Source organism: Drosophila serrata, unplaced genomic scaffold, assembly GCF_035046125.1.
Source record: "Drosophila serrata isolate PLE 108 unplaced genomic scaffold, ASM3504612v1 contig_272, whole genome shotgun sequence".
In the NCBI taxonomy this organism is placed as follows: Eukaryota; Metazoa; Arthropoda; class Insecta; order Diptera; family Drosophilidae; genus Drosophila; species Drosophila serrata.
This window is the reverse complement of record NW_028257170.1, coordinates 4,896,649-4,918,515: the sequence shown is the minus strand read 5'-3', so window position 1 is coordinate 4,918,515 and position 21,867 is coordinate 4,896,649. Positions and strand designations below refer to the sequence as shown.

The 21,867-nt window shown below is 50.1% G+C and overlaps 6 protein-coding genes and 1 long non-coding RNA gene across 10 annotated transcripts in view; 5 read left to right on the top strand and 2 right to left on the bottom strand.

Moving 5' to 3' along the window:
• The first annotated feature begins 307 nt into the window (after positions 1–307).
• Positions 308–2,077, top strand: LOC110179830 (uncharacterized). 2 transcript variants are annotated; one of them, XM_020947438.2, is made up of 3 exons: positions 308–482; positions 727–796; positions 1,275–2,077. In XM_020947438.2, exons 2-3 carry the CDS (start codon positions 743–745, stop codon positions 1,965–1,967), a joined length of 747 nt encoding a protein of 248 aa, XP_020803097.1. In that variant the 5' UTR covers positions 308–482; positions 727–742; the 3' UTR covers positions 1,968–2,077. The 2 variants fall into 2 exon arrangements, with proteins under 2 accessions (XP_020803097.1, XP_020803096.1); XM_020947437.2 differs by having other exon boundaries at positions 353–505.
• Positions 2,078–2,270: 193 nt separating this feature from the next.
• On the top strand, positions 2,271–9,251 carry cmb (combover). 2 transcript variants are annotated; one of them, XM_020947421.2, is made up of 9 exons: positions 2,271–3,006; positions 3,282–3,447; positions 3,688–4,055; positions 4,114–4,209; positions 4,273–5,818; positions 5,878–6,146; positions 6,208–6,776; positions 7,118–8,255; positions 8,445–9,251. In XM_020947421.2, exons 1-9 carry the CDS (start codon positions 2,764–2,766, stop codon positions 9,063–9,065), a joined length of 5,016 nt encoding a protein of 1,671 aa, XP_020803080.2. In that variant the 5' UTR covers positions 2,271–2,763; the 3' UTR covers positions 9,066–9,251. The 2 variants fall into 2 exon arrangements, with proteins under 2 accessions (XP_020803080.2, XP_020803079.2); XM_020947420.2 differs by having other exon boundaries at positions 8,385–9,251.
• JMJD7 (Jumonji domain containing 7) lies at positions 9,166–10,631 on the bottom strand. Of its 2 annotated transcripts, none has more exons than XM_020947422.2 (2): positions 10,500–10,631; positions 9,166–10,323 (listed from the first exon to the last, which is right to left on the bottom strand). In XM_020947422.2, the coding sequence occupies exon 2, from the start codon at positions 10,259–10,261 to the stop codon at positions 9,308–9,310; it is 954 nt and encodes a 317-aa protein (XP_020803081.2). In that variant the 5' UTR covers positions 10,262–10,323; positions 10,500–10,631; the 3' UTR covers positions 9,166–9,307. The 2 variants fall into 2 exon arrangements, with proteins under 2 accessions (XP_020803081.2, XP_086690543.1); XM_086834417.1 differs by having other exon boundaries at positions 9,166–10,338; positions 10,500–10,608.
• Positions 10,632–11,048: 417 nt separating this feature from the next.
• Positions 11,049–14,432, bottom strand: Ddx1 (ATP-dependent RNA helicase Ddx1). Its single transcript, XM_020947419.2, has 4 exons — positions 14,268–14,432; positions 14,161–14,212; positions 12,428–14,103; positions 11,049–12,354 (listed from the first exon to the last, which is right to left on the bottom strand). Exons 1-4 carry the CDS (start codon positions 14,281–14,283, stop codon positions 11,909–11,911), a joined length of 2,190 nt encoding a protein of 729 aa, XP_020803078.1. The 5' UTR covers positions 14,284–14,432; the 3' UTR covers positions 11,049–11,908.
• LOC110179834 (GSK3-beta interaction protein) lies at positions 11,163–11,955 on the top strand. Its single transcript, XM_020947442.2, has one exon. The coding sequence runs from the start codon at positions 11,163–11,165 to the stop codon at positions 11,646–11,648; it is 486 nt and encodes a 161-aa protein (XP_020803101.2). The 3' UTR covers positions 11,649–11,955.
• Positions 14,425–19,529, top strand: Rich (Guanine nucleotide exchange factor subunit Rich). Its single transcript, XM_020947432.2, has 2 exons — positions 14,425–14,596; positions 14,662–19,529. Exon 2 carries the CDS (start codon positions 14,688–14,690, stop codon positions 19,020–19,022), a length of 4,335 nt encoding a protein of 1,444 aa, XP_020803091.2. The 5' UTR covers positions 14,425–14,596; positions 14,662–14,687; the 3' UTR covers positions 19,023–19,529.
• A 792-nt stretch (positions 19,530–20,321) lies between these two features.
• LOC110179847 (uncharacterized) overlaps positions 20,322–21,867 on the top strand; it is a 118,539-nt gene continuing 116,993 nt past the window's right edge. Inside the window, exon 1 of the long non-coding RNA XR_015272014.1 lies at positions 20,322–21,019. This is a non-coding gene — a long non-coding RNA (uncharacterized LOC110179847). The remainder of the gene's footprint in view (positions 21,020–21,867) is intronic.

The following is a 21,867-nucleotide window of genomic DNA, read 5'->3' as shown; positions in this document are numbered from 1 at the left end:
TTTACATTGACTCAAAAGATTGCATCTTGTATTGTATCTTTAGATAATATTCGAATATGGTTAATTATATAAATGTATATAGAAATAAAATATATTGGTAATAATAAATAGGAAGTAATACTTATACTTCTTTATTTACTTATACAAACATTTAAGCTACTTCTGAATGGTTCAAAAAGCCATGGCATGAATACCTTTTAAAACAGGAACTAACAACTTTTTTGTTGCCATTATTAAAGCTTCCCAAGGGTAAATTTCTCTCTGTGTATATAATTAGAATATAAGATACAAGATCTCTCACATCATTACCGAAACACTCGCCGCCTGATCCACGAAATTCTACGAACACTTCGAGTATCGTTTGAAAAATTCTCGTTTTCGGCACTTCGTTTCAGTTGGAATTGGGGCATCTCTTCGAACACTGCTCGCTGCTCCGTGGATTCAAATTGAATACTATTTTAAAAGAAATTATTCATCAACTGGTGAGAGAAACTCATACCTAAGTGTAAGTTTGCATAATTACTGCATTTGGATATGTTGTCTTCAGAGATGCCAAAATGATTGACATTAGTCAAAGCATGAAGTGAATTCAACAAATGAGAATTTATTTATAGACAGTGCCGCCTTGCGGTGGGCCTGTGTTTGTATTGGAAAAAAAGTCATTAATGTGCGGGATATGTGTGCATATAGTAAGTAATACAAAAGATTTCCTCTGTTCTTCTTCAGGCACATTGAACAAAAAATGGTCAACGAGCTGAATAGGCCCCAAAACGGGGAGAATGCCGCACTCAGTGAGGTAAGCTGTAATCTAGAATATAAATTAACATAGATTATTCTTAGATCATCGAGAAGAAATCTATTAATTCAATAACCTTTAAGGTTAATTATATCTTATACATTTTAATTAGAAGCCCTATGCTACCATAAAGAATTCCCTGGCTCTTAAAGCACATTCTTTTTTAATAATTTACATATGTACATGTTGTAGGTGGCTATGGCCATTAACATTGTTTTTGTTGGTACATTTAATTAATTTTCTTTACACATTATTTTCAACGAAAAGGTTGGCATATAAAACGCAAGTCATTTCGAAAATTCTAGAACAATACAACTGAAATATGTAAAGGTCTCTGTGTCACTCAAGGCAGATTCTGCATTCTAAAAATGCCAGAACCAGTCATAAAGGTTGAAGAATACATCATGTAGTTGTGTCTTAAAATAAATAAGATATTTTGTAGCACATATAATTAACATAGTTTTTCTTACTTTTTTAGCGCCTGGCAGCCTCTAATCGGCAACTACAGGAGATGCAGGAGGAGCACCGAGAGTTGCTCCAGGAGATGGAGACCCTCCGGCTGCGAGCCGCCGAGCTCACTGTACTGAATGCCCAGCGTCATCAGCAACGGCAGTCTGTCCGCATGGTGCAAGAGGAGACAGTGACCAGCCAAGTACAATCTAGTCAAGTGGAGGCCAGTCAAGTGGAAGCAGTGACAGAACAGTCCTCGACCTCTTCGGTTGATACCCCCACAGAGGAAACTGCTCCAGAGACCCAGGAAGAAGAGGAGGACAAGGAGGAGACGGCCAGTTACCTGCAGCAGAAGCTCAACGAGATAGCCCAACTGAAGGCTCAGTTTAAGCGTGTCCAGCACATGGTAGATACCACCAAGATGATCGAGGAGCACATGTCCACCAGGCAGACAACACAGATCAGTTCCTCCAGCACGAGCAGTCGTCAATCCACAACCTCTGAGGTACGTGTGGCCGCCACCGAATCGGAGGAGGCCACCGAGGGGCCAAGTTCCAGTCAAAGTACTCCTGCCGACAATGCGGAGCTGCTGAATACGATGCTCAACATGTTCACGGACTTTACCAGCGATCTGCGGGGTCAGGCGGAGAGCCTGCGGGAGGAGAGGGATCGTATCAAGGCGCTGAAGGAGGAGATAATTCAACGCAAACAGGGAAAATAACTTACTTATAAATGCTGAATTACCAAAAGATTGGAGTGTATCATTAATATGAATAACTCTAAAATGTATACTTATCTAACAAATATATAATTAACCCTTTTAAAACGGTATATATAAAGTATTTAATTAATGGGCCTGCCCAGTAATTTGTGCTAATTTTATTATAATCTTAGACTTGCTAAGAACCAATATGCCAATATCGTAATTGGAAATTTTACGATCTTTCCAAAAATTATAATAAATTTCATCAATATCATGTGTAGAATTCCTTAGAAATATTAAAACAATGGAACGAAATTTGTATCGTACTTAAAATTTATTGAATTTTTATATATATTTTTTTATCACATCTCTTCACATGTTTTCACATCTTATTTAATTTAAATATAACGATTATTTTAAAAAGCTTTTGGCGGTTACATGTCTCGATAACCCCCATTATTCGATATTTTTGACATTGAAGGCATCGATATATCGATAAGTTAATTAAAATTCGACAATATTATTAAAAATCAAATATGTACAGATTCCTTAAATAATTGCAAAATGCAAGAGCAAATAGAAAAAATACTACATATATATCTTATTTGTACGTTAAATCATTTATAACATTTTATGAATATTCATTTTAATATGTATCGATATTCGCTAGTTTTATTTACGTTATCACCGATATTTCTTGTCAGCTGTCAGAGACAAGAAAAAAAAACAAAGTTGGAGTACAACAAAAAATATAAATTAAAATTTCCTAGTTTCCATACGCATATATTTAGTTATTGTTTTTTAAGTTTTTAAAATGGCGCCGCCTCTGAAGCAGGCTGCTGACCACGGCAGCAGCGCCAGCAACAACAACAATTCCGTGGGCGGAGCTACCGGCGCCGTGCCCAAGCAACAGCAGCAGCTTCAAGTGAATGGAGCCCCCGCAAGCGGATCGGCGTCCAACAGATCCGCTCGATCCCGCCGTCAGCAAGAGCACTTGGGCGAGCCGGACATGGACTTTGTGGAGCCGCTGCAGCGGGAGACGTTGAAGAAACTAAACGTGAGTTGTCCACGCCGTAGAAGAGCACATAGGCGTCTTCTCTCGATTTATAAATACACTTTGCACTCATCTTGGCCAGCGATCGTTGGCCACTGGTTCAGTAGCGAAAACGAACGCAGCCACAGCGCACATTGAATCTCGATCGGCCTTCTATATATATATATATATCTGAATAGACAGATATACATATATATATACATTATATAGATAGCAGCAAAATTGCCGCCCTTCTGCTGCTAATATTTCTGCTAACCTTTGTTTGCTGTTGCTTCAAGGATTTGCTCCTGCGTGCACGCATCACCAACGGCCAGATCCGAACCCCGGAAGACCAGGTGTCAGCCAATAGCTCAAAGGAAACCAGGCCACCGGCACAGCAGCAGCAGCAGCGCGAAGTCCTGCGTCAATTGGCGGCGGAACACAGTAGCAGTTTCGACTCAGCAGGTGAGCTCCTAGAACATTCAGAGAAGACACAAATTCCATTCCGGATTCATTGAGTAATTTCCAATATCCGCACCTGGCCAAGTGCTGGCCGCTGGCCCACACAGTGATCAGTGCGCCAGTTCATGTTCTATAAATACTCCGCACACAAAAATAAACGCCCACGAAGACGGTGTTGTCCGCAGCCCCCACACCAACGCTAGCACTGAACTTGCCTCCTCTCTCTCTCTTTCTTCCTGGCAGAGCAATTGCAGGAGCAGCAGCAGCAGCGTTATCGTTTCCCCGTGCGTCCCGTGCAACGCGTCCAGCATCAGCCATCGACATCGTCGCCATCCACATCTGTTGCAGCCCCTGCATCCTCGTCGTCCCTTCAGCGTTTGCGTCAGTCGACGCCCCCGAATGCTACAGTTGGTGTGGTCATACCAAACGCCACAACCAGCACCACAAACGGGAACCTAAACGTTAACGGAAACTATACCGGCACAGAGGCTCCCGGCTTGGGCTCCAGAAGCGAACCCGGTCGCTCCCAAGCTGACGTGTTGCGTTCCATGCTGGAGTTTGTCGACAATCTGAATAGCAACAGACAACAGACCAGTTCGAACCGTTTAGAAGTGAGGAGGGAGGGTTATATTCTTTTAAGGCTAAATAACCTCAATACTCATCTTGCAGGAGTTTATCAATATGGTGCACGAGATCAATCCCAGCGGCGAGCAGGACGAGGGCATCGTCAATTCGACCAGCTTAGAGGATGTTGCATTAAGCGAGGTAAGCTGACAAAACATAACTTCAACAAACAGTACCCATTTAGTGAAGCAATTTCGTCTACAGATGAGCGACAACCGTGCCCAGTCCATTCAGTCCTTGCACAGCGTCCTGGAGACGCCAACGCCCGATACGACTCCCACTTTCGATGAGCTGCAGCAGCGTCTAGAGGCCTCCAACCGGAACATGCAGCACCTGCAGGACGAGCAGGCCAAGCTGCTGCACATCCAGAACCTGGCCAAGTCCCACCTGACCGAGATGGAGCAGCTTCGCCAGCAGGCTGATCAATTGCCCCATACAAGCAATGGTGGGGAGGCGCCTAAGTACGAGTCGGTGCAGCAGGTTCAGGACGACATGGCATCCCTGGTGGGGCGCATGAAGAATCTCACCGCCTTCATCCACAACCAGAACGAGTTGAGCTCCGTGCTGGGCGATGACGGACCCGAGATCCTGGCCGAGCAACAGGTGTTACAAGAGAAACTGGAATCTCTGCGCAGCCAGCGGGAGGATATGCGTAACCTTGTAGATGAGCTTAACAGCATCAACCGCGCAGCCAGGGAGACGACCAGGCCCGTCAAGGAGGAAACTCCTACGCCTCCGGCTAAGACAGCTCCAGCTCCAACTTCTGCTCCAGCTGGATCTGCGGCCAAGGAGCGAATTGTCCCAGTGGAGTACACGCGAAACGTGCCCATCATGCGACAAGAGGCGGCCAATGCAGCACAACGAGCCCTCCACGCCCAGAACATGATTAACCAGAAAACGGCCGACATCAATGCTCTCAAGGCCCAAATGGCCACACTGAAGGGCATGTTGAACACGGTGAGCCAGATTGAGGAAAGCGTGCCCGCCATGGGCGCCGCACTGGAGCGACGAAGTGAGGAACGAACCAGCGTGGAGCGCGAACTACCGGCTGAGATTGCCCAGCGGCTCTTCGCCCTAAACGATGTCACCTCCGAGCTGCGTGCCGAAGCTGTCAGCTTGCAGAAAGAGCGCGATCGCATCTTGGCTCTCAAGGCAGAAATCGAACGGCGCAAGCAGCAAGCTGCAGCCGCTGTCCAAATGGGCGAGGACGCGCTGAAGAGAAGTAGTCTCACTCCAACTCCCACGCCCATGAGGCAACGGCAGGTGGCAGGAAAGGAGGAGGAGGAAGAGGATGAGGATCAATCTGAGGTGGACACTTCGCTGCAGGCCACGCCCAGCAAGGAGGAATTGCGCGACGAACTGCGCCTGCAGTGCGAGCGGCTTCGCAAGGAGTACGAACAGAAGCAGCGGGAGCTTGAACAGCGTTATGTGGCCAGCAACAACACCACCTCGGAGGCGGACGACGAGGGCAACGACGACACCGACAGCGACAAGTACTTTGCCAATGCGCGCACAGCCTCCTCGGCCACACTCAAGCGTGTCGCCTCGGCCAACACAGTGGTGGAGGAGCGTCGCAGTCAGCCGAGTAACAGCACACAGGCACCACCGCCGCCGGCTCCTCCGTCCACGCTCAACGAAGACGACCTAAACGTGACCATCGATACCCTTTCCATGGGCAACGACAGTCTGCCTTCCAGCAGCAGGTCGCAGTATATGCCGCCGCCGATGCCGCCAGTTCCGGGCATGTGGGGTAAGTTGTGCTTTTGCTTTTGATAAGCTGTGTCTCTTAGACTGCTTCCTTTTCCGCAGCCTCTCATAACGCCGGCAGTGCCTGGCACGGCCAGCAACCGATTTATGGACAGGCCACCGCCAACGCCGGAACAGAGTTCAAGCCACCGCCGGCAGCTCCACAAATGGGCTCCTCGAACGCCTCCGGATCGAACGCATCGTCCGATGCCATGCTGCTGCAGCAGTTCATGCAGACGCAGCAGATGCTCATTAACTCGGTGTGCCAGTGCAATCAAACGCTGTGGCATCAGCAGCGGGAGATTGACAACCTCAACACCCAAATACACTCGGTAAGCCAGTGCCTACTCCTTAGTTTCTACTCCAACACTGGCTAACTTTTGCGTCGTCTAGCTCCAAGATCGTCTGAGTGTAGTGGCTTGCCAGGATCACAGCTTTGGGCTGCGCTCTGAGTCGGTGCCGCCGCCGAATCTCTCGGTGGGCCCGGGCATTGGTCAGACGCCCAATAACTTGTGTATGGGTAGCAGCCGTGCCCAATCGGAACAGCTCTTTGGCTTCAGCGCCCACCAAAGCGCCTTCAGTAACTATCAACGAAGCTGTCACCGCACTGGGGGAGACCCTCATCATCATCAGCAGCCGCCGCAGCATCAGCAGCAGCCGTTTCTAAACAATGCCGCTCCTCCGCCACCACCGACGCATTACAACAACGAGACGCCTCTGTCGCCGCCCACCTACCGCTCGAGCCCCGGGCCCATTTTTATGAACCACCACAATAACACGATCCATCAAAATAACGCGAATCTTCGGACCCAAAACCAGTACGCCAACAATTTGCACTCGCTGCCCGAGGGAGCGGGTGGAGCGCCCGGCGGAGGAGGAGTATCCGGTGGCACTGGTGTCACCCTGAACAACCAGGTGCCTCCAGGGAATCGAGCCAATAACTACTGGGACAACTTCCGCAGGTAAATGTTACGAATTCGGTGATGGGTTTTTTTTTTTACATGGGTTTGGTTATGGGTGCGGTCGAAGGTCCAAGCAATAAAAGTTATATCCAACCATTTGGCTTGAGTTCATTTTCAATTCTGTGCCTCGGTAAGTGCAACCAAGTCGTTGCAAGCTAAATTTTGTTCCATTAACAGAGTTGAAAGTGACTAACCAAGACTAACACCCAATACTAACAAGGTTTATGGGGAAGCTACTAAAATATTTAGTTTATCAGTCTTATGTCTTTGATACTTAACCCCTGCTTGAACCGATTGCTAGCCGCTTGCATTAACCCATTAATAACCGTGCGCCTTTGCAGCCATTCACGCCAGAATCTTCTCTCGAACAAGAGCAACGAGGAGCTAAACGTGGACCTTCAGCTATATCGCCGGCAGCGGGCGCGTCCCAGCTACTTTCAGCCGTCGCAGCTCCTGGGCGCACCGCCGTCCTCACGTAATGGCTTAATTCACCAACAACAGCAGCAGCAACAGCGTCGCCAGTTCTTTGAGTCGCCACTAACCGCTTTGCATAGTAGCACCAGCGCCACTGGCAGCAACAATCTCAACAACAGTGGTGGCAGTGCCAGGAAGCGTGATTGGCGCGAGGATCCTGGATCACATGCGGATCATGATCACGACGACGAGGACATGGACGATGTGGAGGAAAATCACGACAATGTTATATTCGGCTCTGGTAGACGTCGCAATCGTCGTCGTCCCCAGCTTTCAACGCTGCGAGATGAGGAGCCCGAGCAGCCCAGTTCCTCCAACCTGAATATGAACGTCAACTACGGCAACAGTCCGTTATATCAGAGGAATAAGGTACCGGCCAAGCCCAGCACTTCAGCGGTTTCGCTGACGCCCCTCCAGCAACGTCACCTTCGATTCGATTTCGAGCTGCCGGCTCAGTACATGGAATTCGAGATGCCTCAAGTAGTGGCGAGTGCCGACACTACTCCCCTTCTTGGCCAGGAAGCTGCGGCTACAGACGAGTCCAATGCGCTGGAGCAAACCGAGGAGACGGCTTCCGAGGAACTGAATCGTAATCTATTGGTCAATGCACTTAAAAACGACAAGTTCACCACCAAGTTCTACGAGTCCATTAAGGAGGATGTCTACCGCCGACTTGAGACGCTCTTTGAGCAGCAGCAGCAACAGCATCAATTGCAGCAGTCCCAAGAGCCACAAAATCTGCGGAAAGCCCTCAATCAGGACGAGAACGAGGCTTCAGGGGATGCGGATGCGGATGCAGATGCTGATGCGGAGGCCACCGAGAGTCGCAGTGAAACGCCCCTGGAAGTGATGCGTCTACAGCTGGACAGCGATCGGCCAGAAGACGAGAAAACGTCGCCAGTAAAGCAGTTAACCGTGGTCATCCCTCAGAACGGTCATGATCTGGAGGAGAGCGAAACCAGTCCCTCGGAGGAACAGTCTACAGCGAGATCTGAGGATCACGATGTAAGTAAAGGGTTATACATATATCCCGTCCCGTTCCCAGAGCTCTTAGTTCAGACAAAAAATTTATACAAATTTCCCTATGGGAGGAATCCTTTTAGCAGACATAGAAGTAATCCACTAACCCCATAGCTATCCGACCTTTGGATCTATCACTGTGCCAAGCTTAACCAACTGCGTCTTTATTGCCAGCAAATGCTCAAGGTGCCGATGGAACCAGTTTCTGGATCAAGACTAGATGCATCTGCCACATGCTCCATCGTCGAAGTGACTCCGGATCATGAGCTGATCGAGTACATCATCAGGCGTATTCGCAACCAGACACACAACAACACAGTTATCAACGACTCTCTGCTGGCCGAGGTCTCCAAGCTGACGGCCACCGCTGCTCAGAACTCGGCTGCCAATTCTCCATTAATCTCGCCTAAGCGCATTTACGCCAAGATCAAGAAGATGGACATACCGCGGCAACGCGATGAGTTCCTGCTCTGGTACCGTTCCTATCTGGAGCAACTGTTCGTGGTGGAGCAGCCGCAACAGGGAAGCTGCAAGGTCAAGTCTAAGGAGTCTCCTGCTCCCGGTAGTCCGGCCAAGAAGCAGGCAAATAAGCGCGATCGCGAGCAGTCCCAATCTCAGTCGCAGGACTCTAACAACGATGCCGATCTGGCCGAGGCTGATCAGATGAACGTCTCCTCTTCGGGCAATGTCGACCTGGAGTGCGAGAACAACGAGAATCCCGACGAGGAGGCGGATGGAGGAGAGGCAGCCGGCGACTCCTCTAGCGGGGAGAAAGCAGACGTCAGTTTGGATTAGACGAAAGATGCGGACGAGCTATCACAATACACACATTCCTAATCTCACTACAGATACTTCACTCATTTACTGTTTTCACAGACGTTAAATCCTTGTTGTCTTTTGTCCTATGTTTCCATTGGATTTTAGTTTATATTATTAACTTTAAATTATGTAACAATTATAAATATATATTTACACACCGAAGACGAACGATATGGATTTGCTTTTAGATCCCTGAGGTAACGTATTCTTGGGTGCGCCTAGTTGGTCCCTCGGGATGTCATCTGCTCCAGCATGCGGTAGTAGCAATAGCGACTGTCGTAGTCCAGATCATACCAGAAGTTCACAGCGATGCACTTGTGGCTCTGGCTCACGTGATGGAACCAGTAGTTGGGCAGGTACAGGATGTCTCCAGCGTGGACGCGCACCTTTAGCGGTTTGGCTCTCGCGTACTCCGGATATTTGGCAAAGTCAGGAGCCAGCGGATCGATGCTGACCCATTCGGTGAGCTGTACGCCGCCCTCCTCGTCCCTAATGGGTTCGATGTGGAACTGCCCGCTCTCCGATGTCCTGTACACGCCCGTGGGATAAATGCGGCGCGGCACACAGCTCAGCTGGTGCGGCGGGATGAGGATAAAGTCCTTGTAGCCGGAGATCACGCAGTACAAGTTCTCGTAGGGATCCTTATGCATTGAGGTAATGGCCCGTTCATCCCCCAGCCAAAAGTTGATGGCATCGGGCGGTTTGTTGAACGATTGCTGAGCAAAGTCCAGGTCACTGACCCGTAGATCGGCGGCCAATTCTGGTAGATCAACGCTCAGGTTGGAGTTCTGCTTCTGGATGTAGTGAACGGCGCCAGTGGGATCATCCATGCGGCGAACCACTTCCGACAGCTTCATTTTCGTTTCTAGCGGCAGAACAAAGTACTCCTGACCCTTCTGGGTGGCCAGGCCATCGGCATAGCCATTGGGTGTTACGGCCACGTCCACGATCCTATCGTGCAGAGCCTGGATCAGGTACTCCGGCGTCCACTTGCCGATTGCCGGCCACGAGAGCGCCTGCCGGATGACCACCGGCTGGTTCTTGGCATAGTAGTCGCGGCAAAACTCCACGGCTGTGGGCACATGGTCCAGTTCAGCAACATCGCTGCCAATGCACAGCTCCTCGGCCTCCTGGAGAAGTATGTCCAATGCTTTAGAGTATTCCCGCTGCATTCCAAGCAATCCAGTTGGGTGACCAGTGATGCCAAGTGATGACCGACCGAATTAGCTAGATTCTGATTAAAAATAAGCTAAATATATAAAAAGAAAAATAACTTAAAAACCAGTAGGGAAGCTATCTTAGGCCTGAAAAAGTTTTTAAGGCCTTGCAGATTGCAATTAAATCATTAATAATAAATATAATAAACAATATATAAATATTTATGTTGAAAAACATCGAAGAAATACCTACCACTACACATTGCATTTTTCTCTACATTTAACGATCGTTTTTATGACAGCTATATAATAAAGTCGTCCGATTTTCATAAAATTAAAACCGAAATTCTAGAATAATACAAAGTGCCTATATTTCAAGTTTGATGAAAATATGTTGAAAACTGAAAAAGTTATAATTATTTTTATTTTTTTTAATTATTCGAAAATTTCTATGCCAGCTATATGATATATTCGTTCAGTCCGACTTATATAGTGATAATGGATAATAATATAGAAGCCTAACGGCAAAGTTTCATTCGAACTTAAATTATGATGCCCTGCTAGGGTATAAATATACCTTAAAAACAAGCTGCACTCAAATACAAGATACCATACATTATAACATTCTTAATGTTTTTAATTTAGTTAAATTCATCATTAATTCGTAGATTTCGTAATATTCTTTGAATGAACATTAAAATAAGTTATATTTTCAGCATACATATGCATGTTGGTATTTAATAGTTGTATGTGTTTTTACAAATACGCCAGATCTACCCCGAAAAAAAGCTAAACTGACAACACTGGCTGTCACATATGGAGAAGAAAAGACATGTTGCGCCTGTAAAAAATCAAGGAAATCGTCTGGGACTCAATTAAAACGTGAGCCGAAGCACTCCGTGGCGCCTGTGGAACGATGGGCGAGCCGAAAGCCAGCGTGGAGTCCGACGAGGAGCAGCCGTTCAACTGCGTGGACGAGGCCAACGCCATCATCAACGATGTGAAGGCGCACGTCGCCGAAATCTGCATCTCCTCGAAGCTGGCCAGCGATGCCACGCAGATCTTCCTCAACATTCGCACCATCGAGAGTGCCACCTGCTGCGTGCAGGTGACCAGTCGCGGCTTCAAGATCGTCTCTTCCCAGTACGATACCATAGACGAGGACAAGCGGATCTCTGCTCTTCTCCGCAATGGAGGAGGGAGCAACAGCGACATCCAGGGCGGAGGTGACGACGACGACGAGGAGGAGGAGATCTTCGAAACACCCTATGCACTGCTAGACAAGATAAGCCCCCGCTACGTGGAATCCTTCGGCAACCAGCTGTGTCAACAACTCAGACAGCTACAGCAGATGCGCACCGAGTTTCACGAGGAGGACGAGGAAGAGGAGGAGGAAGAGTGACTCTAGCTCCAGCTCCCGCCCGAGGCTGTATACTCTTTAGATGGAAGATTTTAATGTTAGTTTAATTGAATGTTTACTCGTAACGTGCATTCTCTGGAGCATACGCTCCGCCTTCCTACTTATTTATGTGTGTGTGTGTGTGTGTTCGCCGCAAAAGTATTCCCGCATGAGTTGGTCATGCAGTCGCCTCATCCCACGCCACACCCTGTCCTATCCTCTCCTCTCTTTGCTTAGCAAACAAAAACCGCTCCAGATCCGCTCTAGACTTTAAGGCGTTTCAAAAATAAAGATTGTGATTGCAACTCCAGATCGGTTAGTTTGCGAACGGTGGGCACCAGCTGCTCCACATGGTCCTCGTAGCCGCTCCCCATGCTGAGGTTCTTCTGGCCGTACACCACCTTGCCATCAAAGTCATTGACGGGCACGTCCATGGCGCTGTCCACCTGCTGGATGGTGATGTTCAGGTGGTCCTCAACCTCGGCCAACAAGTTCGGCTCGTTGTACCAGATGCAGCAGCCGCGGACATTGGTCAGGTTGGTGTTGTAACAATTGCGGCCGCGGGTCTTGCACCACTCGCCGTGATACCAGACCTTTTCCGGCACCGTGGACACCAGGCTGATGGCCAGACCCATGCGCTCGGCTCGGCCCACGCGTCCAATGCGATGCACGTAGTTGGCCTTGTCGTCGGGCAACGTCACGTTGATCACTGGGGAGTGGTAGATGGAAACGGTATAAAGTATATTCTTAATGATTCTCATTTAAGTAAATTAATAACTCACTGAAGGGCAAGCCGGTGATATCCAGACCACGAGCCGCCACATCTGTGCAGATAAGGAACTTGACCTGCTGACGCTTGAACATCTCCAGGTTCTGCTTGCGCTCCTGTGGCTTCCGGTCGCCGTGGAGGCAGACGCACGAGTAGCGCTGGCCGCCGCGCTGCCGGAAATACTTCTCCAGATTATCGCAATCCTGCTTGGTGCGGCAGAAGATGAGGGCACGGTCCATCTTGTGCTTATCTATGGCGTGGATGCAGTACTCTCCCTTTAGCAGTTTCACCGCCTGGGAATATGTCTCCTCTGATTGATTATCGGGATGGACGTTATCTCGGTCGTGAATGCCATCGGTGGGGATGGCTTGGCGCAGCGACTGCCAGCGGGTATCCGCCTTCGGGTCAACCAGGCATACCACATGGTGCACCGTCTCCGGGACGGCATCTTCGCCCTTGAGGTCCACCCAAGTGGGGAAGTGCATAAGGCGCTCGGCCATCTTCTTCACCTCGAAGTCGTGCAGTGTGGCCGAACAGACGATCATCTGCAAACGGCGTCCGTCCGTCGTGATCTTGGGTATCTGCTTGTGAAGGCGGTTGATCAGCTCCGTGTAGCCACTCTTAAGCAGGCCGTCTGCCTCGTCCAGCACGAAGAAGCGGCAATGGGTTAGGAGCACTAGGCCGCTGTTGATCATCTCCTCCAAGCGTCCTGGCGTGCCAACTACAATGTGGGCGCCCTGCATCAGCTGACTCTTTTGCTCCTCCAGACGCACACCTCCGATAAGGAGCACCGAATTAACCTCGGGATTGCTCAGATGGTACTTGAACTTTTCGATCTGGTTGTAGGTCTGCTCGGCCAGTTCTCGGCTGGGTTCAATGATGATGGCCTGGGGAGCATTGGGCGCCGGAGTGGCGGAGACGGCGCTGGCTGTCGGACTAGCCAGCGGATTGGCTTTGCTGTGCTCCGCTCCAGCCTGGCAGACGGCCACGAATCCGTTGCCCGGCGGGTACTTGAGCTCAGTCTTGCCAAAGTTGAACAGCATTTCGGCGTTTTTGAGGACCACGGCTGGGTAGAATGTTTCCTTGGCGAGGTTATCCGGTATGCGGAAGGCCACACCCAGGCTCTGACCGTTCTTGGTGAAGCTGACCTCCAGACGCTCCAAGTCCAACAGGCAACCGATGACGTCGGCCTTTCCGAAGGCCCCGCCGTAGTCATCAAACTGGCGGTTGTTAGACTTCTTGCCGGTGCCGCCGAATCCGAAGCCCATGCGGCAGGTGCCCAGATCGAGGTTCGCTTGCTGCGTGGACCAGCCAACGCGGCACAGGCCCTCGTCTGTGACTGTGGCCTCGTAGTAGAACTTGCCCCGGCCGCGGACTCCGGTAGTGGCGCGGCATCCGTGCCATTCCTTGAACTCTCGCGACTGGCAGCGCAAACCATCGGGTGTGACGGCCAAAGCGTTACCACGATCATAAAAGGACATGGTCCAAGGAGCCACTGAACCAGCCGCTCCCCCGCCGCCGCCCTTGCCACCTTTCCCCTCCTCGATGTCACGCAACGTCTCCCAAACAATCTGCAGAATGGGAAGACAGAAGGCGCCCGTCTTTCCCGAACCAGTCTCCGCGGCCATCAACACATCACCGCCGCCCAGGATCAGGGGAATGGCCTCTGCCTGGACATCAGTGGGAAGGCTGCAAGTTGAAAAAGTTATTTATAAGTAAAGGAAGCAAAGATTGCTCATTCCTTACGTCCAATCCGATTCGTCAGTGGCTTTTCCCAGCTCCGGGAGCACGCCGAACTCTGTAGGAAATGGTTTAACTGAGACAAAGAGCCTTTAATATTGTTTTTAACTTACCCTCGAATGCAGTCATTTTGTAAATATATTTAAAATTCTATTTATTTTACAAAGCCGGCTAATTTCGGTCGAGAATCAATTCTGCAAAACGCACAGCTGTGATTTATCAGCACTATCCAACACTATCGTTGGTATGCGGAAACGTCTGAGCAGATTCAGTACTGCAAAGTGGCGGTATGCAAACAGCTGAGATTTTGAGACCGTTGACCAACACTGATACTTGTATACGCGTAAATCGCAAATAAATTTTTGTTGTGCCGTGTAATGTTTTTATAAAAGTGCTAATTAGTCGACGGAGGACATGTAAAAGGGAGCTTGACCCACACCATGTAAATGCACCCGCGCTCCGCAGCACTTTTCCGCAATCGCTAACCGCTGTTTTCCGTTTGCACAGTGACCTAACAAACACGGAGGAGGAGGATGTACTTTCCCGTGGGCTGGCCCAAGCGGGTTGGTCTTGCGCTGCCCGGAGAGGGCGCCTGCATCCGGCACATTTGCTGCGACGCCGTCAAGATACTCGTGGCCGCCGTTGGCGATGACTTCCTGGGAATTTGGTACGCAAACCCTCTCATCCCCATCGCCTATTTCCGCCGATCCGAGGACTCTCTGCGGCAGTATGGCTCCAACCAGCTGATCGTATGGAAGCCGGACTCCCGGCAACTGGCCGTGCTAAGCGCCGGCGGCGCCCTGCTTCTTTACCAGCTGGATTTCGACGCCAATGGCAGCGGAATCCTGCTTCAGGTGGATCCGCCAGCCGCGAGCCTGAAGCGGGACTCCGCCGAGTTGTTCATCAAGGAGAACATCCCGCGTCTGAGCCTGCGCGAGTTGTGCAGCGTAACGCTGGGCTCCGTCATCACCACTGTATGCTGCATCAGCCTGAGCGAACTGCTCCTGGCCACGCAGTCGTGCGAGCTGCTGCGGCTGCAGTGGGCGCAGCTGGAGCTGGCTGAAAACGAACTGGAGGTACCCGCCCTGGCTGCCATCAAGCTGCGAGACATTCCCTTCTACGTGCAGCAGCAGCAGGCGCAGCAAGGCTCCGCCCGGAATGTGCCACCCTTAAGCCGAGACTCCTACATCGCATCGCTGGAATACTCGCCATTCATTGGTGGCTGTGCGGCCGTATTCAGCGATCGGCGGGCCGCCTTTCTAATTGCCAACCACCTGAAGTTCGAAACGGATCACATGCATGGCTTTTGGGTGCCTGACGTGGAGGATGCCAGCGTGTGTAGCGTTAACCACAAGTTCCGGCTGCTGGCCTATGGTCAGGAGAGTTCCGGCGTGAATGTATATGCAATTGACGATGCCACCGGTGGACTGGAATTTTCGCACCGCCTAATGCTCACGGAGAACGTGTTGCCCGGCAGCTTGGGGGCAGTCAACGAGTTGAAATGGAGCCCCGACGGCTGTGTATTGGCCGTGAGCTGGACGAATGGCGGTCTGTCGCTGTGGAGCACATTCGGAGCCCTGCTGATGTCCACTTTGAGCTGGGATTTTGGTCTAAACGTGGATCTTTTACGACAGAATCCGCTCAAGCTGCGTCGCCTGGAGTGGTCTACCGAGGGCTATCAGCTGTTTATGCTTACGCAGCAGTTGCAGGGCGACCGAGACAAGGAGCAGAGTAACGTACTGCAGCTGCAGTTCCTGAAAAGCGCACTGAGCATGAACCCCTGCATGACCACCAACCCGCACATCCTACTGCAGGGCGACGATTGCCTGTACCTTAACCAAGGCAACAATCTGGAACGGACATATGCCGGCAGTCAGTCCACATTCCCCTCAAGCGGCGTGGGCACGGATCAGGCAGCGGCGGATAGCGATGGCGACTGCTTAGAGCTGAAGCAGAGCCCGCACACGGGCAGCATTCTCACGGAAAGCAAGTACTGGACCGTTCTACAGCTGCCGCTGAACTATGCGGCCACCAACTGGCCCATTCGGTATGCAGCAATTGATGCTGACGGACTTCATCTGGCAGTGGCTGGTCGGACTGGACTGGCCCACTATTCACTGGTGAATCGTCGCTGGAAACTCTTTGGCAACGAGTCGCAGGAGAAGGATTTCGTCGTCTCCGGTGGCCTGCTTTGGTGGCAAGGCTTCGTGGTGATGGGCTGCTACTCACTGCTGGATCGCACGGACGAGCTGCGCTGCTATCCGGCGGAGTGCAAGCTGGACAACCAGTTTGGACACAAGTTGCAGGTTCGGGCTCCGGTGATCAGTCTGAACTCCTTCCGGCACCAGTTGATCGTGCTTACGGCAGATGGAATTGTGAGTTTGTTCAATATGACCAAGAAATCGGCCTACGCCCTGGACATCGAGTGCGCCTACGAGCTGGACGTAAAGAGTATCTGTATCCATCCTGCATGTATTGTGAGCCTGACGGTCACCAACCTTAAGAATGAGCTGAAGCCTCCGGGACAGCACCTGGCGGCGGGTGCAGAACAGGCGGAGACGATAATTGTGAACGTGTGCGGACGCATCCTGATGATTCAGCGCGACGCCGGCGAACAGGTTCCCAACACCTTACTGGCCACATGTCTGGCAAGCTGCGTGGAAGTCTTTTGGCTGTCTCACTCCCTGGAGCGATGTGCGATGCGCGACTGCCTCTGGCTGTACTCTGGAGCCCATGGCATGCGTGTGTGGCTGCCCATCTTGCCGCCGGGCAGAGAGCGACGCGAGGGAGAGCAGGGCGGCGCTCAGCGGTTGCACAGCTTCATGTCCAAGCGTATCATGTTGGGCTTTCCGCTGAAGCTCTATCCACTGGTCGTGCTCTTCGACAACGTGATTGTGCTGGGAGTGGAGAACGAGAGCACGCTGTACGCCAACGAGGCGGGCTCCCATTTTTCTCTGCCGTTTGCCACGATGGAACGCAAGTCGCAGATCTACCTGCACAAGGTGCTGCGTCAGTTGATCAAACGGAATCTCGGATATTCGGCGTGGGAGATTGCGCAGTCGTGTCGTTCGCTCCCTTACTTCCCACACGCTTTGGAGTTGCTTCTGCACGAGGTACTGGAAGAGGAGGCCACCAGCAAGCAACCGATTCCGGATGCCCAATTACCCAGCATCCTGGACTTTATACGTGAGTTTCCCGTCTACCTGGAGACCATAGTGCAGTGCGCCCGCAAAACGGAGATTGCCCTGTGGCCGTACCTCTTCTCCATGGCCGGTAAGCCGAAGGAGCTGTTCCAGTTGTGCCTGCAGTCGGAGCAGCTGGACACCGCTGCCAGTTACTTGATTATACTGCAAAACTTGGAGCCTTCGGTGGTGAGTAAGCAATATGCAACCATGCTGCTGGACATTGCGCTGCAACAGCGCAAGTGGGAGCTAGCCAAGGACTTGATCCGCTTCCTGAAGGCCATCGACCCGAACGAGATCGACTCGCCGCGCTCCTCAATGGTGGTGAATGTCAAGATTGCTCCGCCGCCGCAGGTGAACACGCAACAGCAGGTGAACCAGAATGCGGATGCCTTCAACATGGTCCTAGGTCCCATCGCCCGTGAGCGCAGTTTCTCCACCACTGTAACCAGCAATCTGCCCAAAGACAAGCAGGCATTGGCAGCAGCCGGAGTGCCGCCTGTGGCGGAATCAAGTAGTTCCGGCCCACCCACGGTTGTGCGTCGTCGGTCCACGAAGCAGCGAGAGACATTTTGCATCGATCTGATCCTCCAGCGCCATGCCCGTCAATTACTGCAGAACCACAAACTGATGGATCTGGGCTATATGTGCGCCTACCTGGACTTCCATATGGTCACGTGGCTGTCGCAAGAAGCAGAGAAGGCGGCCAAACTAGACGATTTTGCCGGTGCTCTGCTGGCACTGCACGCGGAGCTCCAACTGCCCAGTCCATTTCCTCCGCCAGCAAAGGATGACTTTGCTCAGCTGCGCGTTAGCCACCGGCAGACAGGTGGTGGCGCATCCTCCTCGCAGACCTCGGAGTCTGGCTACTTTAGCCTGGCCACGCCAAACGGTGCAGCCACTCAGTCGCCGCAGCTTCAGCCGATCATCAAGGAGGAGGAGGCGGAAGAGCAGCAGCAGCCCAGTTCGCTGCCCGTCCTGAAGACGCGTTCCGGATCGCAATTGTCATTCGATAACTTCCGCTACCGTCGATTGTACTCCCTGCCAGCCTCCGAGGATGACTTGGCCGTGGATCCACTGCCTGCGAAGCTGTCCATTAAGCTGCGTTATTTGCTACAGCTCTTCAACGAGGCCAATTGCACGGACTATGCCCTTGTGTTGTCAATCCTGCTACAGGATGCTGCCTCCATATCGCGGATCGTCAATGGGATTATCCGTAGCGAATCGGTGCACACCTGCCGGCGGACGGAGACAGCATTGAAGCAGCTCAGCCAGAGCACCTTCGATCACAGCGGTTCTCTGTACCGGGGATTCGTGCTCACCTTGCAGCCGCACGTCTATCTGTTGGAGCAGTACATTCAGTCGTTGGGAGATGCAGCTAACACGCCTCTTCAAGACGTCGGCACGGCTAACGAACAGGGAGTGGATGGGGCGGCGGGAATCCATGAGCTCGAGGACGAGGAGGTAGATTTTGTGCCAAAATCCCAGCAGGCGAATGGCAACCAGTGGACGGTAACCACCGGCGACCTGCGGCCAAATCAACAGCGACTCACACGGCACGCCAGTCTCGAATCGAATGGGAACGCCACGATGGTCAGCGGCTCCTCCGCCCAGTCCACGCCCACGCAGCGCCAGCTGCCAAGGCAGAGCGGCAGCGGTGAGCGCGAGGGCTGTCGCCTCATGTAAGCGGTTAGCCGGAGTCCGTAATCCGCCAGCCGTGAGCCGTGAGCCGCGAGCCCGAACCCGAAAGCCGTCAGACGTAAGCCGTGAACCGTAATCCGTAAACCGTGAGTCGTAATCCGTACGCCACATACTCAGTGCAAGGACGTAGTAGATATATACGTACTCAATACGTGTGTACTTTTTGTAACTCCGTGGCGGAAAGCCTTGTTTTTGTTCGCCGTAACTTGTTGTTGAATTTTTTCGTTAATTGTAAGTCAGCGTACACACACACACACACTCATACAGAATTAGTGAGACAGGTGGGATCGGGTCCCGGAGGAGGAACACGCAGACAACGAAGCGAAAATAAACATCCGTGTAAACGTATGAAGCATACGTAACGTAATCCATAATTTAGTAGATGAAATTTGCTGCAATATTTGTTAATTAAAATTATACAAACAATATACTTAAATATACAAATCAAATACAATTATATTTTTACTAATAAATGAAACTATTTAACAATAATTGAAGCGAGTAATTTTTTGTACATGTTTGTAAAAAGGTTAATCAGCAGTTTTTTTTTGTATCTAATATTACAAGGCTAAAATGGTTTAAATTGGCAGTGAATAAATAATGTAGCATTAAAATATTTAAATCAATATTAAATATTTATTAAAAGAGTTTTCAAGTAAATAGAGAACAGGTTATAAGCTTTATCCCAAAGATCAGGGACTCAACCCCGTTGACTTTGTCGCCTCCCATCGTCGTCGAGGTCCTCCGTCAGTTGCAATTCGTCCTCCCGATGCTGCTGTAAAAGTTAATCGCTGTGACTGATTCATTACGTGCTCTGCTTGATTTGGTAATGCAGGTTGTAGCTGAAAGTTGCTAGCTGGGAATATAGTGGTCCTGGGAGGAGTACCATCCTTGTCCCCCTCGCTGGCTCTGTGTTTTGCAACTTGCGCATTTGAAGTTTTCCCTTCAAGTTTTCGCACTTGCAATTCACAAAGTTCGACACATATATACTTAAAGGATATACACTTGGGGAAAATTTGTTTATATTTAATAATTCTGAAGTTGTTAATTATTTAGTGGAATTATTACACCTCTGTAGTCAGTCAGAAGCTTCCAAAACAATGACGCAGTCATTTCCGACCCTATAAGTCATAACATATATTCGTGATCAGCATCAACAGCACAGTCTTTTTATTCATTTTTGTTGTTGTTTAATTTTTTTAAACTTTTACATTGTCTAAATTGTCAAAAATTGCCCAAATTTTTGAGATTCTTTAATTTTAAAATTGAGTATGTATATTTATAAACATACTAAAAACTAACATAGAAAAGCTTTTCGATCTTAAATTAATGCATTTTTGCCTTAGTTATGATCGATTTAATATTCGGCATATTGGCCGCAAAGCTTTCAGGTGCCAGCCACCGTTTTCCAATATCAGCCACTAGCTGGAAGAGAGTGTCGCTCTCTGGACCGTGCCGCCTCTCTATTAAGGTTCTCTCATTGCATTCCAATATTTCTCTCACTGCATTCCAATATTCCATCATTGTCCCGCAATTTGTCTGCATTAATCACATTGTTCGGTCGCAAAAGGTGCTGCGCGAGTGAAAAAAGTGCGAAAAAATAAATATCGGCGTGATATTCACGGATTTTGCGAACCGTAATGAAAAACCAACCCTCCGGAGGGTTCGGAATCGATCAATGTATGAAAATCTAAGCATTAGACTTTTTTTGATTAAAGAGAAATGAAATGTACAAGTGAAACCGAAAAGTGCCAGTGTTTTCAACGAAGTCCCGCTAGTTTCCGTCTCGCTTTAGTGTTTAGTTTATTTATCTTGTATTTATGTTTTGTTTAACAACACACATATTTTCTCTGGCCTGCATTTTTCGGTGTCTTTGTGCATTTCATTTCCTGTGATCTGTAAATTTATATTCTGCGTATACCTTTGCGAATTTCATCAAGAGAGAGCGAGAGAGAGCTATCGGACTTCCCGCCGCAAACAGAGTAAGTGAAGATCTATACCTTCTCCCCCTAACCCTTCACCTTCACCTTTACGGGTTGTCGACGACACAGACTTCACCGTTAGGTTTTGTGCTTTAGATAATTGTGAAGAATCTAGAATGTTCGTGGAAGCTTTTTAAGTTCAATCAAAACGGAATTTGTATGGCCAAAATGGATCAATTCATAATGATTCAATGGCAAATTGGAAACTGCAAGGTAAGCGTGTCAAAGTTAGCTTGTTTTTCTGAGTGTAAAACTCGAACCCAAGGGATGGCAAACCCCCGGCCAGCTTACAATAAGAGCGTAAGTTTTACAGGGCGTAATCACTGTAATGTTACGTTGCGTCAGGCGCGGGGGGTGCGGCCAAAGTCGCGGCGGAACTTTCAAGCTCGCATTCAAACGTCGAGGCCCCCGGGGCGCCGTATTTAAGTTGTGAGGCAGGAATCCTAGTCCGAGTTCGAGTCCAAATCCGAATGCGAATCCCAATCCGTGTACCTCACATCCTTCCGGATGCTGGGCAGGGGGAAATACAACTATAGACGCTTCACCGGAGAGAGAGCCTGCCGGCCGGGAGTTATGGAAGCTGCGGGCAGGCCATAAATAAAAGCATCAACACCAGACATCAGGGCTCGGCAAGTTGCAGCCGGAAGTCGTCGTCGTCATCGTCAAGTGCGCTGAAATTTTTGTGGGGAAAAGTTTTGGGAATTCCTTATATTGCGGCCAGGAGCCAGGAGCCAGGAGGAGCTGGCATCCGCCGACGACAATAACAACTGTAATAATGCCGCAGACAACACAACATCCAACAACAACGCCAGCCAGCCAGCCACAACAATGTAATCAACAACGCCACA

Excerpts from the sequence above, each read along its gene's own strand:
- Rich (XM_020947432.2), top strand. The coding sequence starts at position 14,688 with ATGTACTTTCCCGTGGGCTGGCCCAAGCGGGTTGGTCTTGCGCTGCCC.
- LOC110179834 (XM_020947442.2), top strand. The coding sequence starts at position 11,163 with ATGGGCGAGCCGAAAGCCAGCGTGGAGTCCGACGAGGAGCAGCCGTTC.
- LOC110179830 (XM_020947438.2), top strand. The coding sequence starts at position 743 with ATGGTCAACGAGCTGAATAGGCCCCAAAACGGGGAGAATGCCGCACTC. Across the intron at positions 797-1,274 it reads AGAATGCCGCACTCAGTGAG|CGCCTGGCAGCCTCTAATCG; the intron begins GTAAGCTGTAAT and ends TTACTTTTTTAG.
- JMJD7 (XM_020947422.2), bottom strand. The coding sequence starts at position 10,261 with ATGCAGCGGGAATACTCTAAAGCATTGGACATACTTCTCCAGGAGGCC.
- Ddx1 (XM_020947419.2), bottom strand. Across the intron at positions 14,104-14,160 it reads ACTGACGAATCGGATTGGAC|CCTTCCCACTGATGTCCAGG; the intron begins GTAAGGAATGAG and ends TTCAACTTGCAG. Across the intron at positions 12,355-12,427 it reads TATCACCGGCTTGCCCTTCA|TGATCAACGTGACGTTGCCC; the intron begins GTGAGTTATTAA and ends ACCACTCCCCAG.
- cmb (XM_020947420.2), top strand. The coding sequence starts at position 2,764 with ATGGCGCCGCCTCTGAAGCAGGCTGCTGACCACGGCAGCAGCGCCAGC. Across the intron at positions 6,147-6,207 it reads TCAACACCCAAATACACTCG|CTCCAAGATCGTCTGAGTGT; the intron begins GTAAGCCAGTGC and ends TGCGTCGTCTAG. Across the intron at positions 8,256-8,384 it reads CGAGATCTGAGGATCACGAT|CTATCCGACCTTTGGATCTA; the intron begins GTAAGTAAAGGG and ends CTAACCCCATAG.